At 32.3% G+C, this 16,236-nt stretch overlaps 1 protein-coding gene across 4 annotated transcripts in view; it reads right to left on the reverse strand.

Annotated features, from left to right (window-relative positions):
* The window catches only part of LOC127800135 (MADS-box transcription factor 23-like), a 39,588-nt gene extending 26,077 nt beyond the window's left edge, over positions 1-13,511 (reverse strand). For all 4 annotated transcript variants that reach the window (XM_052334583.1, XM_052334582.1, XM_052334581.1 and 1 more), the window contains exons 1-2: positions 13,351-13,511; positions 12,882-13,084 (exon numbers count right to left, since the gene is read on the reverse strand). In XM_052334583.1, the coding sequence (XP_052190543.1) occupies positions 12,882-13,063 (182 nt within the window). In that variant the 5' untranslated portion in view covers positions 13,064-13,084; positions 13,351-13,511. The remainder of the gene's footprint in view (positions 1-12,881; positions 13,085-13,350) is intronic.
* Positions 13,512-16,236: the final 2,725 nt, after the last annotated feature.

Raw genomic sequence — 16,236 nt, forward strand, 5'->3', positions numbered from 1 at the left:
ACCCTACCATAAGTCACTTCCTCCTGAGTCTAGCGAAGGCCCAACTCCATCGACTCCAATTGATCCTCCAACTGCTCTTGATTCAGACGAAACCCAATCTCCATTGCATCCATTCGGGTCTCCAACTACTCTTGATTATGACGAAACCCAATCTCCATCGCATCCAATCGAGTCTCAGACTATTTCATTATAGTTCCCTCAGCCATCTTCTCAAGCTATTGTTCAGCCTTGATTAATATAATTTTCGCTACTACAATCACCGATCATCGATCATCAACAATTTGATAGCGATCGTGATAATTTTGATCGCTCGAAATTGTTTCGCCCCCAGCATTGCAACCTCCCTCAACAAGGCAGGAATCACTTGGCTCTTCGGAGTTAGCTCACTACTCCAATGCGCCTGGATCTCCACTGCCAAGGATAACCTAACTCTAATACCAATTGTCAAATCCTCGAATCTAACAAGGGGTCAATTGGGAAAGATTGAGAGCTAGACAAAATTAGGAGGGAGAGAAACAAGAAGAAAGAGAGAGAAAATACGAGAGAGAGAGAGAGAGAGAGAGAGAGGGGGTAAGGATTCTTTATTCACATCATAATCGCCATCCTCTAACCGTGGCCTATATATATAGCCCAGCAATACCTTTATCTGGAATGTACAATCCAGTTAAGCACAACTGCGCGCTATAACAATTGTACAAGCATTAAAAAACAAGTATAATAGAAGAAATGCAATGACCCTTCTGCCCTAGGAATGTGACAGACTCCTAAGTGAAGAAATGCAAAGATTTTTTGATGAGTTGAGCATGGAGGCATTAACCTCCAGAAGTTAGTTGGTTTGAGATGTGTTGGTAGTTCCAACTGTGAAATTTGAGCTTTTCCCATATTAGATTGATCAATCCCAAATACAAAGTAGATGATTCATTTCTCCCTCTAAGGATTAATCAACAATCTAGGACCAAGTTGGATACATCTCAACTAAGCAGTTTGGTGATGTTACATTGTTTTCTCTAGTGGTTTCAGTGGCTCTCGTAACTTTTCTTGGTGGTGCTAGAGCTTTTGCTTAATGTGAAAAGGTTTTGGTCGTCCAAGTTATTTGTCACCGGTGGTTTTTGTATGTTTTTTTTGTTGTGCGTGTGTGTGTGTGTGTGTGTGTGTTTTGTAGTGCTTGTTTTGGTTATTTTGTTAGCTGTTTTTCCCCAACATTTCTGTTGGTGGTCGACGGTAGTCCATCCATGTTGGCTTCGTTTGTGCAGGGGTTGCCTAGGTTATTCTTTGGTGCATGGCCTGCGTTGGCAACTTTTCAGTTACCAGTTTTTGGATTTCAAGCCAAAAAAAAAAAAAAAAATTGCTAATTAATATGAATTTATTCGCCCAACAGAAATTATTATGAAGAAATTCCCTTGTTATATGATATCACTTATATTTTAGATCAAACACTATTCTTCGTTTATAAGTATTGACCCCTATACAAACAAAAGATAGTATGAAAAATTTAGTTATGAAATGTATGGTTTGTATGAATATGATAATTGTGAGCCATAAACCAGGCATGAACTCAAAATATTATTTATTTTAGTGAGAGACAAATATGTAATAGTTAATCGAGTATTTAGTTGATTAAGTAGAGATAAGAATATATATATATATATATATATACTGTGATTAGGTTTTTGTGTTTAATATAAATGTGTGTGGAAAGTTAGGGGTTTTAGTGTGCAGAATTAGTGTAATAAATAATGTAGATATTTGATGATTTGATATTATAATTTATAGAACTCAAGACTTTGTAAAGTGCAATTTTTAGTACATATCAATGAATTGCAATATTATTTGGCCAAGTTCGAAATCAAATAGCAAGATTGCTTACAATTATTAGCTAACATTGATGACCACGCATCTAAAGGTTTATAATATATGGAGTATAGTTAATGCAGAAATTCAGAAACTGACCATGAAAATAATAATAAGCTCAATTAGTGTTTTCACAAATCCATCAAGGAGTTTATTCAATCTCTAGGAAAATTGTTGATGCCACTATATCAAAGAAGTCTCGAATACTTTGTAGCTAGCATAAAAGGACTTGAAAAGAATAAAAGTCCAAGTTACAATCGATACAAAGGGAGAATGAATTTTGTCAGATATTTACTATAGACGTAATGAGTTTATGGTAAAAAGATTAAAGTCGAAGTTGTTCACAAAGACTTCCGGACTATGCAAATTAAGTAATGATTATCTGGCGACTTCAATTATAGAATCCTAAGACATCAATGATGTGATGATTGTAGAATTATAACGTATTATTGAAAACCACGTGGATGGGATTAATGGAAGGAGAGAGAAGTCCATTGAAAAAGCTTTGCAAAGCCAATCAAATTTAAAAGGGCGAGATGATCAGAATAATGGTGATATTCCACTCAAAAAAAGGCAATGGGATAATCAAGGGTTCAAAGGGGCATGGAAGAGATAATGATTTAGGCAGTATATTTGACCAAGGAAAAGGAAGAGGTAACCATTTAAATTGCAAACAAGATAAGCTTGATGGCCAATGTTATAAATGTGGACATAGAATAGCGAATTGTTGGTTAATGTGGTCTAATTGTTAGGGCAATCTGGCCAATGTTGTAGAATATAATGGCGAAAATAATTAGAAGTTCGAGAGTTTCTATTTGCATTCAACACTGTTAAAATAAATATCACATGGTTTTTAGATATTGATTGCAATAATTGCATGTGTGGACAGAATGATATTAGCATTTACATGTTTGGAAATAACACAACTTTGTCAGTCATGGGAGAAGCCTTATCATGACATCACTTACCAATCCCTCTAAATATTGTGTTACAAGTAAAGATAATGATCCATCTAATGATAGATTGATCAGTTTTACCCTATTTGCATATTGTGATCTAATAACATTTTAGGAGGCCTTATCTGATGATACCCATTGGGTAAAAGCAATGAATGATGAAATTAATGCAATTGAAAACACCATAAAGTGGACTTCGACAAATGAGTCTACGAGACAAAGTATAAGGCTAATGGTGAAAGATAGATTGGTTGTAAAGAGCTATAAACAAAAATTAGGTGTTATTTATTTTGAGGTATTTTTTTAATAGCCTGGCTCTATACTATTTGTATGTTTGTTTCACTTGTTGTTCAAAGTAATTGAAAAATACATTAAATGGATCTTAAGTACATAAATGATTTATTCGAAGAACAAGTATATGTTGAACAAATTACAAGATATGTGAAAAAGGGCTATAAAGATAAAATTTATAAAATTGAAAAAAGTTTTATTTTGTTTGAAGCAAGCACAACATGGTATATATGGATTAATTCCTATTTCATTTAGTATGGCTTTTTGAGATGTCCTTATGAGCATGCCTTACATGTTAAATCCACATAGTCCAATAATATCCTTAGGCAAAACCCATTATGTGGCGCTTGAACCATTTAACCCTTATTCCATTAATACCTCAACTTTATTTTTTGCCAAAGTGTTATACTAACCTTTTGAGCCTGACTTATTTGGCTCTTATCATGGTGGTGTATGGAAAAGAAAACTCATTACGTAACCCCCTTGAGCTATTTAACCCTTAACTCGTTGATATCTCAACTTTATTTTTTTCTAAAATGTTATTCTAACCTTTCGAGCCTGACCAATTTAACTTATATCATGATGCATGGTGCATAGAGAAAAAAACACATTGTGTGACCCCTAAACTATTTAACTCTTAACTTCGTTGGTACCTCAATTTTATTTTTTATCAAAATGGTGCCCCAACCTTTTAAGCTTGACTTATTTGGCCCATATCACGGTAGTGGAACAAAAGTTGAATAACATGAAATACTTAAGCACGTGAACACTTAAAAGGATGCTATGTGCTTAGTATATTATGGTATTCATCTTCCATTCCATCACCGCGATAAGGACCAAATAAATCAGGCTTGAAAGGTTGGGGTACCATTTTGGCAAAACATAAAGTTGAGGTACCAATGGGATAACGGTTTAAATAGTTGAGTGTCCATGGTTTGGCCATATCCTTATTGTATGCTAGTATATGTTTATGATTTGATGTTAACTAGCTATAAATCAAAGTTGATAGCAAAATTTAAAGAGGTTATAATTAATCAATTTGAGATGATAGATACGAGATTAATGCCTTATTTTCAAGGAATTGAGGTTATCCAGACAAATAGTAAAATTTTTATTTTGTACCAGAAATATGCGGGGATATTTTGAAGAAATTCAAGATGGATAATTTTAAGCCAGCTTGGACTCCAGTTAGGCAAAAAATTAATGCCACTCGAGAGAGCTATAGGTGAATTTGTTAATGGGTAATTAGAAGTTTAAGGTATTTGACTTCTACTAGGCTACATAGTGTTTGGCATTGTATTTTTCTTTTTTTCTGTAAAATGTTTGGGCATTGTATTAGACAACAGATTAATGGAATCTCTCAAACAATCTGATCTGCAAGCAGCCAAGAGATTTTTTGATATATTAGAAGTGCTTAGAGTGACAGAATTTTCTATTCAACTTTTAATCATTTGGAACTTGTTGGATATATAGATAGTAATTGGATAGGACACATTGAAAATCAAAAAAGTACTTCTAGATATGCATTTTATCTTGGTTCAGTCATATTTTTACGGTATTCAAGTAGAGTATAGTATTACAACTAACACTACTATGTAATAAATTTGGTTGAGTAAGTTACTCAAAGCTCTAATCATAAATAAAAGCAACCCACACAATTCTTTTTTATAACAAATCAACTATCGAATAACCCTATAATTTAGTTTTTTATGGACGAAACATGCGGTTAATATCAAATTTCACTTCATTCATTATTCAGTGAAAGATAAAGAAATCATTGTTAAGTACTGCCATATAAAAGATTAGAGTGTTGACATTTTTAAGAAGCCATTGAAGTCAGAATTATTCTTGAAGCTAAGAAAATGCTAGGGATGATAAACCAAGTATGGAACCAAGATATTATTTATTTTAGTTGATTTAGGATTTTAATGATTATTAAGTATAGATAAGGATGCACAATTATAGTAAAATCAGGCTTTTGTGTTTAGTAAAAATGTGTAAGGTTGGAGATTTTAATGTGAAAAAATAGCGTACCAGCATATAAAATTTAAGTAATGAAATAATTTTTTCCTCAAAAGATTTGTTGAATATTGATATGAATAGGGGCATCTTCATCCAAAGATTTGTTGGCCTCAAAATGTTCTACTAAAATTAGTTAGAAGTGACATGAGTGACGACCCTCCTTCACCTTCGAGTTTTAATTAAATAGACATCAATCATTCACTGAAAAATAAATTTATGTTCTTTAATTTACTTTGGCTGGTGTCAAATAAAATAATACACGAATGTCATGTTGGCCATCATGGCGTGGCATATACTACCTAAATGCATAGTATGGGATATATATATATATATATTTAGGGGTGTTCATCCAATTTAAACTGGATTAGATTGGTCCTAAATCGGACCAAATTGGAATTGAAATTCTTAACTATTAACAAGAGGCAGCTGCAGGAGCCAAGGGTAGGGGGATTGATCAGTTCGGTCTTGGATAGGTCTTGAATCAGACCGAACCGAAAACTAGCCAATGCATTTTAATGGCCCGAGGATCAGACCGCTAAGCGACCAGTCTTGGACGGAATTAGAATTTAAACACCCCTATATATACTAGTTTTGTCTTTAATCTTTATATATGGCTATTTAGAGTTTTTTTAGGTTAGAAACACGATAGAGGAGGAAAGCCTGAGAAGAAGTGAGATGGAGATTATTCAGAAAATTCTGGAAGATGATTGAGAAACTTGACAATGAATGTGGATTACTCCCCAAAGAAGATAAAGGAAAATTCCAAAAGAAGTAGTGGCTTATGTTAGAAATGTAATTTTTTATTGGATGTATTATTCAGCCATTTGTTGTTACTTGTAATTCCTTATTTTTCTAATATTTTCAAACAATAAAAATAATATATGGTTCGGATTAACTAGAATTTCTTAAATCAATCATTGCAGAAATAAATAAATTAATGAGAATGTTTCATAAAACTATTGGCAAAATGGTTAAAGTGGTATAATGTTGCAGCATATTATGCGGTAGGATTTTATTGAAGTTAAAACTGAAGTTTTAATGAAATTGTCACAAGATCAATTTTGTTGTATGACACAAAATTCTTGCCAATAAAGTATTAATATTTGTAAAATATGATTGTAATAAAAATAAGAATGTTAAGATAGATGCTTAATAATAGGAGAAAAGATAAAATTTATAAGGAAATTATTCATAACAAGCTCAAAAGAGCTCCTTACGAATATAAAAACTATTGTCTAAAGAGTGCATGGAAATTAACCAAGTCAAGTAAAAGGGTTAAAGCTAGACCAAGAAATATTGGTGAAAAACATAGAACTAATTCTAATGAAAGCAGAATTCTTATTTCATAATTTTAATAATTCTTATAGAATTAAAATTTTAATTATTTCATTTCAAACAAAACAATACAAAGTAAAATTAAATTCCAATTATTATTGTTGGAACAAGGTGGAAAGGAATTAAGTACGTAGTTTGATTATATCAACCTTAATAATATATATATATATATAAAGAAGGTAATAGCCAAAAAAAATCCACACCTTTTTTCAAATTTGCAATCTAATCCAATCCTTTTAATTTTAACAATTAAGTCTCAATTGGCTCAATTTTATCCATCATGTAAAATTAATTTGGGTGACGAGTATTCTAGGTGACGTGACAAGACAGGCGTAATATATTAATAATATATATGGGACCCACATATACACATAAGTAAAGAAAATATATATATACATATCTTTGCCATCGTCAATCGCTCTTAGCCCCTTATTGTCGTCGTCGATTGCACTAGTTGCAGTTTTCGACTATTGTGACCACTTGTTTGTCTTCTCTGGTTACGATGGTCGTCTTCATCTTCTTTCTATTTATCTTTTTTCTCTCTCAAAGATAGCTATCACGGCCAAAGAAGACGAACAAACGACTATGATAATCATCTTCTCCTATTTGTCTTCTCTTTCTCTCTCTCAGACAACCATATTGGTTGGAGAAGACCAAACAATTAAGCACCCTGCAATGGTTGTCTTCTCCCGTTCGTCTTCTCTCTCTCGAAGACGACCATCATGGTTGGAGAAAACGAATAGGCAGCTACAATGGTAGTCTTCTCTTGTTCATCTTCTTTCCTTTCAAAGACGACCATCGTGGCCAGATAAGACAAACAAGCGGCCACGATGGTTGTCTTCTCCTCTTTGTCTTCGTCTTTTTGTTCATTTTCTTTCTCTCTCTCGAAGATGACCATTGTAGTCGAAAAAGACGAATAAGTAGTCGCGATGGTCAAAAATGGCAATTGATGTTGTTGACGGGGACTACGAAAGGCTAACAACAGTTAACAGCGATAGCGACAAAGATATATATATATATACATAGTGTCGTACCTTAGATTTTGGGGCCCTGAGGCGAAATGTAAAAATAGGCCTCGGATAGTAGAGTTTCGCCGGTGAGAGTGCGAAACTATGACTAAGCAACGGAGAGCGAGCCACCAGTGACCGGCCACGAGGGCGAGGTGAGCCAGAGAAGGCAAGCGATGGAGCAAGAGAGAGGCATGGAGTGACGAAGCAGGAGAGCAGCGAGCGACGGAGCAAGCGAGAGCGAGGGCAAAAGGGAAGCCAAAAATGATGAAGCGAGAGAGAGGCAAGGCAAAGATGAGGGAGAAGGGCAGAGGCCTAGAAGCAAAGTTGCAGAGGGGGAAAGGGTGGGAGGCTAGGCAGTGGGACTATATAAAGGGACAGTTCTCAATTTTATGGCCCCCAAATAAAATAATCAAATATTCATGGGCCATGAGGCAACCGCCTCATGGGCGTCATGAAAGGTCTAGCTCTGTATATACATATATTTTGTTTATATGTACATGTGGGTTCCACATACTCTTAATATATTCCACCTAACATGCCACATCACCTAAATTACACACTCCCTAAATTGATTTTATGTGGTGGATAAAATTGTACCTAATTAAGCCAATTGAGACTTAATAGTCAAAATTGAAAGAATTGGATTAGATTGTAAATTCGTAAGAAAAATTGAATTTTTTTACTATTAACCCAAAAAAGAAAGATAATGTTAGAGAGAGATATAAATGCACTGTGATTTTAGGAAATGTGCATTTATTTGTACAATTTTTTTAGGTTCCAAACATTTTTATTGATTTATATTAAATATATTATGTTTCAAAACATTTCAATAACAAGAGTGTTTGGAGATTAAAAATAAGTAAAAATAATCTGCATTTATAATTCTTTAATTAGTGCCCTTAAATAATAGATTACCCATAAAAAGTTAATATGCAACATTAAACAATAATAGTTTGGGTGATGCTAAGACAATGGTTAAATACACTCTGTTTTAAAAAAAGATGCATTTGTTATATCTCATTTTTAATATCTAAATAATTTTATTAGTTAATAAAAAATGTATCATGTTTAAATCATTTAATAAATCAATAAAATTATTTAAATGCCAAAAATAAGATATATAAATGTACAATGTTTGGATTGGTAGTTAACTATAACCCCATTTTTAAAAAAAAAAAATTAGAACATATGTTAAAAAAGATTAGATTTGAAACACTTGTTGGCCTGTGTGAAAGAAGAAAATTGAGATGATTTAGGAAAATTTTTGTAGGAACTGCGTTTTCTAAATTTTCAAATTAGGGAAGAAAATTTAAAAAACTCAAGTTGAATACAATTTTGAAAATTCATGTTTTTTAATTCTCCATTTTCCTTAAAACCTTTCTATTTGAAATTTTTTTCTAATTTTTCTTTGTAACTTTTTTTCCAAAAAAATTGGGACCATTTTCCACAACTAAACAATCTCCTAACAAAAAAAAAAAAAAAAAGGAAGAAAAATATTCAGATTTGATATTTAGATAAGATTTGATATTCTTATAAAAAATATATATATCAATAGATTGAAATAAGTGACAAACTAGAATATATGCAAAAGTTAAAAATTATTTCAAAAAGATTAAATATTTTGAAACATAAATTAGATATTAAGCATAAAATATCACGAAAATATTAATAAATTCTATAGTAAGCTAAAGAATATCCATGTTTTTGTACCAACCCAACTACAGCCCACAGGCAAAGGCCCCAATTCCATCTTGCGTTAAGGGTAGATCAATTGTGTGGCACTTAATTTTTCTCAAATTATTCCACACATAGCAAAGCATCAGAACGATTACTTGATAACTAACATGTCTTGTTTTTTTTTTTTTTTTTCTTTTTTGTCTTCAAATGTATCAGATAACTAGAGAAAATTATATCTCGACTGAAGCAGAGAGTTGATTGTGACATTTTAACATGCAAAATACAACGTGACATCTCATGTTAAGAAGTATAAGGTTTAAAGTGAAATTAATCCTTTAAAACCATGATCATTATATATAGTTTCATCATCACATGATATTGTTTGTTGTCATTCAAACCATAAGGGGTTGATGTAAACATTTAAAGGTGTGTTTGATTGCATTACTTAAAATTTAATTCTAGGTAATATTGCCTAGAAAACAAAAACCACTCCACCCCCTTAAAAAATGAATTCCATGGAAAGAAGTTTTAAATGCTTGTATCATACATATTTTTTCATAGAAAAATTAAGAGTGTTTGATTATTTTTCATAGAAAATGTGTAATAATTACATATATATTTTTCATAATAAATGTGTGTAATCAAACACACTTTAAATATAATTAAGATGGACAGTGAGAATCCTTTGTAAATTTTGAGGGACTAAAGTGTGATTAATAATAAAATTCTAAAAGAAGGAGACTCTCATATGGTTCTCACAAGCTTGACAAGATCAAAGGTTCACATGAAATTAAATTACCTACTACCTGAGTTATTAATTTGTACAAGTGGTATTAGAGATATTTTTTTTAGGTAGTGTTTATTAATTAAGATATAGATAAAAAAAATAAAATATAAAAAACATTCTAAATTTTTATCTTTTTTAATGTATTTGTTAAATTTATCTGGTTATTTTTAAGAAAGAAATCACGAGACGTTTTATCTATCATTTTTTAAATATGCTTATCTCTTTCCCTCCAAATAAATATATTTTGAACCTTATGGATAAGAAAAAAATAATGCATATATTTTTCAGTGTATTCCAAAAACTTTAATAAATAGTTTGATAAAAATCTTGAAATACACCTCAATCTTATTTTAACTATTTCATATTTTGTTCAAAAAATATTCTTTAACATTTTCTGATATAAACTATTTACTTCACCCCCTTTCGCGATCAGACATCCTGAAGGCAAGTTGCATTGCATGTTCAGGTGAGGATTACATCGAAAAGACGAATGGATTCAATAGCATCTTAAACTAGTGAAGGAAAAAAATAATGAAAAAAATAATCTGTTTTACCTAGAAAAAAGAAGAAAAATAATAAAAATAAATTACACTTCATATTATTGGCTTCTGACTTAATTACAAGCATACTTTGCATCTTAAAAATTGCAGTCATTTGCTTCTGACTCAACTATGTAAAAAATAACCTTCTATCAAAGAGGAAAAATAAAAGAAAGAAGAAGTAAAATTAAGAATCGAAACTTAATAAACACATATTATCATGTATTCATCTCCAAATTATCAGGTACTGAATAAACACAAATTTTCTAATGGGGTTAGGGTTTAAAGAGAGAGTCTGTTAAGTTATAAGGGAGAGAGTTCAATTAGGGGGGGGGGGGGGGGGGGGGGGGGGGAGAGAAGTTTGTTTTCTTTTTATGAAGGACAATAATTAGTTGACTCACGAGATCAGCCCAATTATTAAAGTCATTTTGAATTACAACTCAATATTATCTACTGAGGTAAAATCTTTCACCAAGATTACATAATAGCCAAGATATATCAAAAATATACTCCTTACACAAGAAACATAAATTATGCTATAACTTTGAGTGGTCCGTAGGATATCCTAAGATTACTAAAGCTATTCTAATATTATTGAGAGAGGGTCTTCTGAGGTATAAGAGAAAGCAAATTTAGAGTTATAAAAAATAAGAACAAAATAGTTAATTTTTCATGCCTCTTAACTATGTCAGCGGAATAATTTAACTAAATATCAAGGATGCTAAAAGTAATTCAAACATAGCTTCTTTACCAGAAAATAAAAAGATCATTCATCCTTGAAAGCTAGGAAGTTTAAAACAATTTTCTCATGCACTATGGTGACAATACTTACTCGAAAATTTAGGTTTTTATCTATCACAAAACAGAAAAGAAAAGAAAATTTAGATTTTTTAGTTTTTCGAAGTTACCAACAAAAATAAGCTAAACTTTAGAAGTTCAAAATATTAAGTGGAGTCACCAGTTAGAGTTTTAAGATTTTTTTTATTTATAATTTTCTTCTTAGGAGAAAATAGGAGAAGAAAAGGAAAACTTATTATGAAGTTGAGATGTAAGAAGTTCAGCTGAGGTAAATTCATTAAGAGGAGTCATGCATAATAGCTTCTTCTATGTCACTTTACTTTTCGCCTAATCCTCTACTTGCTCGATGGATTGGTATATATATAAGCATTCATTTATACCTATGGCATGCCATCTTCACCATTTTGCTCGGTGTAGAGGCAATTAGGATCCATATATACACAATTCTAGCACCATTTGCTTTAAAGGGATCTTATGTGCGTGTTTTCTTTTCACTTAATGATTCAAAATAAGTGACTCATTTTTGCTGTAAATAGAAAAAGCTTTCATCGATAATGTTGTTACAACTAGTACCAAAGAGAGATGGCTTATGGAAAGGAAGAAAATGGTTGGGAGGGATCACAAGAGTCATTTAGTGGTCTGTGAAAGTAGTGGAATTGGTTTAAGCACGGTGACTCACACACCAATTTGAGGAAAGGAAAATATTCAGAGCGTACATTCCAACCCCATCCCCGCTTCTTTCCTTGAAAGGTGATTCTACAAAGTATGTACAAACACACCCCCACCCCCGAGCCCCTTCCCATTGTCTTTTTTATATTTTGATTTCTTGCTGTTTCATTATTCTTCTTAATTAACTTCAGGAAATACCACAGAGAGGACTCACAGGACTGTTTAAGCGAAGGGAATAATAAATCCTCAAGCACTATTTCTACCACTAGCAATCCTACATTTTTCCAGGACAACGTGTGCAAAATAACTAGCTTAAGTGTTTTCCCTCCTTATCTACCCAAACTTTCATTGTCATATACTGTAAACACCAAGCATGTGATATAGAGGTTGACTAAATAGGTCTTAATTTATGTTTAAATAATCTAAGTTCATCTCGAGTCCTTTATCATCACTTCGTTTCTCCCAGTCCATGACATTCGTATATGTTTCAAGATTAGCAGTTGACATCAAAATTAACCCAATTATGCTCCCAATTTATATATCTAATCCTCCGATCAATTATATATGTTCATGAGTACGGTTAATTTACCACAGCTATAAAGACTACTATTGATGCCTACCGGAGCTAGAAATTCAATCAATTAAGCAATTTGTTTCAAAAGATGAGAAAATATCACCTTGTGTGTCTTCACTTCTATGCATTTGAAGTTTACTTATTCACATTAATTCAATTTTTGCATATTTAGACCAGATCCAATATAGAAACAAATATTGTCATATTTTTCAGGAAAAAGAAGCATGTAAAGCTAAATAGAAGAAGCAATTCAACGAACAGATCTTAATCAGCAGCATGAAATACGCAAGTTTCGACCAGAATTAATCAGAGCTTCAATTGCTACAAATAAAGGACTACGAGAGAAAGCATCGAAGAAGAGATCGTAAGAACCTGGTGCTGGCGAAGTCATAAAGCTTGCCGGTGCTCGAGAAGATGATGACTCCGACTTCAGCGTCGCAAAGGATCGCCAGCTCCTTTGCCTTCTTCAGCAATCCGTTCCTCCTCTTCGAAAACGTCACTTGCCTACTGGTGGAGTTGTCGATCCTTCTGATCACGATCTTTCCTCTCCCCATCCTCAACTTCCCGATCGAATTCTTCAGCCGCATATACACCGCCAAATTAAAGAGACAAAACAGTAGAGACAAAGTAAGGCAAGAAAAAATAGCAGAATATCACGTGCGAGCCGAGCACTATCCGAAGAGACACAGAAAATAGCGCGGGGCGAGAGACCGAGAGAGAGACCGAAGGAAACTGGGAGAAAACATTGTGCGAGCAGTACGGAGAGAGAGAGAGAGAGAGAGAGAGAGAGGAGAGAGAGAGAGAAACATTCGAAAGAGAAATTGTACCGAGAAAACCTTACTTTTAGAGGAGCTTTCTGATGGAGATAAAAGGAGCCTTCGCAATCGCCGGTCTTGGGTCAAAATTTCTGAATTGGAACATAAACTGAAGAGCTATAGAAGGAAAGTGGGAATGTATAGGGGAGGAAGCAGCGGAAAACAGCTTATGCTCGAAGTGAGCGATACCACCAGCGGTTTTGAGCACTAGAGGGGGACACGTGGACCAATGGGGTTGCGGAGAGAGAGAGGCACTAGTTGGCGGTATGTTTTCCGTGATGGTGCCGTCCACTGTGTGGATCGCCGACACGTGGGACGTGTAATTCAAATGATTGTATTTCCCCATTTGGGAATTTCGCTTTCTTTAAGGATAATGAGGCTATTATGTACGTGTATAATCGTGAAATGACGCATTTACCCTTAAGATCAGAAAAATAGTGTCAAGAGGAGATTAGATTGTTCCCACGAATTACTTCACCCAATGCCACGGCATGCGTGGGTGTTTATAATTTGATGAAAATCGAATGGGTTGAGAAAAAAAATTGATTAAAATCTAACAGGAGTTATTAGATATGCCAGTAAGTTGATTGAGGGCATAGCTAAATAATGGTAGTTATGAATTTTTGATACGATTCAATTCTATATGGGTATATATAGATAGATAGATAAATAAATGAAATTGACAAATTATTTATCTTTTCCCTTTTAGGAAATGAAAAAAGAATTTCTGTGTCTTCTGTTAAATAAATATATATATATATATTTTAGACAATATGTATTTATTAAATTTTATTTTTATCCAAAACACTTCTCATATCTGACAATAAGTTTTCAAATATATTCTTATTATCTGAAAACATATATATTTGTCGCATCTTCTCATACGTTTTTAGAGCATGTGATATAAAAATCTAAAATAAAAATTTATTATTTATAGGTGAGAATTAAATATACATAGTTCTCAAATAATTTATATTTATTATAACATATTTTTTAAATCTAAACATTATTTATTTTTTTATTACAATAAATGCATACATTTATTTTAGGGTAAATTATATGAAACCCCCCTGCACTTAGGATAATGTGCAACTTACCCCATGTACTTTCGATTACATCAAAAAAAATCATGCACTTTTAAAATATTACAATCAGTCATAATTTGTTATTTTACATAATTTTATACAATCTATTGAATGATTAATGCAAAATTTTGTATTTTTTTGATATATTAAAATTATATATGTAGAATTATATATTTTGTATGTAGATTATTGGACAAAATTATGTAAAATAACAACAAATTGTGACTAATTATAATATTTTAAAAGTGTAAGAGGTTTTTTTGATGCAATCTAAAGTACATGGGGTAAGTTGCATATGACCCTAAATACAAGAAGTTTCATATAATTCACCCTTTATTTTAAACAAACAAAAATGTTTAATCTTAAAAATAAGGTATAATAAATATATATTATTTAAAAATAATATTTATTTAATTCTCCTTAACTAGTATGCTAAGATCATGACTATAATTAGAGTTATCTTTATTTATTTGTTTGTTTGTTTTTCATTTAGAGCAACAACTAATAAGGGTAGTGGTCAACAGAGAGTAGTGGACAGTCTAAATTTTTAGATTTGAATTCACTCTTTGCGCAGTTACTTTGGATTAGACTTAGATTTACTCCTCATATTGAAAATTGTGAGATCAAGCGACAAAAGTTCTTGCAAGGGACGACATCCCAAGAAGTTCTTGCAAGGGACGACATCCCAAGTAATAAAAAATTAAATCAAATGTCAAACAGTTGGGTCATAATAAGATGAGATTTACACCAGTAAATTATGAATTTGACTCCTTGCCCTACGCAATAAGACAAAATCTCCATATATAATTTACCTTTTCTGTTAAAATCGTGGGCACGAGCACTGGAGGACCCCGTAAGGGTGATAATTTCAAGTAATAAATAATCATATCATTCAAACTAAATTGACGTAAACAATCAAATTACGGAAAAAGCGGTTTTAGCAATTTTAAAAACCATTTAAAGTTATTTGATTTTTCTTTTGAAATTCAATAAATTACCAAATCAACTGGTCGATGAAATCATAAAAAAAGCTAAGGTTTTTATAACTTAAATTCTTATTTATTCATAAAACTACATATATTTTTTAAGTAAATAATGAATTCATAATTTTTTATTTAATAATTTGAAGTCTTTGAAACAATTAAAATGCTATCAACTTTTTTTCCCCCTACTTTCAACTATATGTAAATTTGTAACTTTGATGATTTGGTTTACGAATCTTTTGGCAAGTAAATTTGCAACCCCATCTCCATTTTTTTCTAAATTTCTTAGTCATTGACGATCATCGCAACCACTATCGTTTTTCTCTCAAGTGAGTCCAACGCCTTGGATCTCCTCCAACCTCTTCTAATTTTTTGGTCTGTCATCACTGTCACAATGTGTGATGAAAGTTAGATGTGATTCATCCTTTTTTGTTAAGGATGACGGTTGGTAGTAGACGACTATTGATATATTTTTTATTTTTTAAAATCAAGAGAGAGAGAAATATATATATAATAAAAAATTATTTAATCTTTTTATTTAACAATAAAAAAAATTACTATTATTTATAAAACATTTAAAATTTTCTTACACTTTCATCATCAAACCTTATTCCCCGTCACCATTGTTTCCAAATAGGGGCATTCTCGTCATTAGAGGAACAAAAGAAGTATTCTCTCTCACATTTGAAGGGTAGTACAGTCATTTAGGCCCCGAACTTCCCAAACCAGGAGAGCCCGCGAAACGATTTAGTGGGACGTCACGTGTCAGTGAATAACGTGGGGAACGGAAAGTATGGACGATGACAGAGTTTTACCCTTTTTGAGGTTACCAGAAAAGGAAAAT

Source organism: Diospyros lotus, chromosome 4, assembly GCF_014633365.1.
Source record: "Diospyros lotus cultivar Yz01 chromosome 4, ASM1463336v1, whole genome shotgun sequence".
Classification (NCBI taxonomy): domain Eukaryota; kingdom Viridiplantae; phylum Streptophyta; class Magnoliopsida; order Ericales; family Ebenaceae; genus Diospyros; species Diospyros lotus.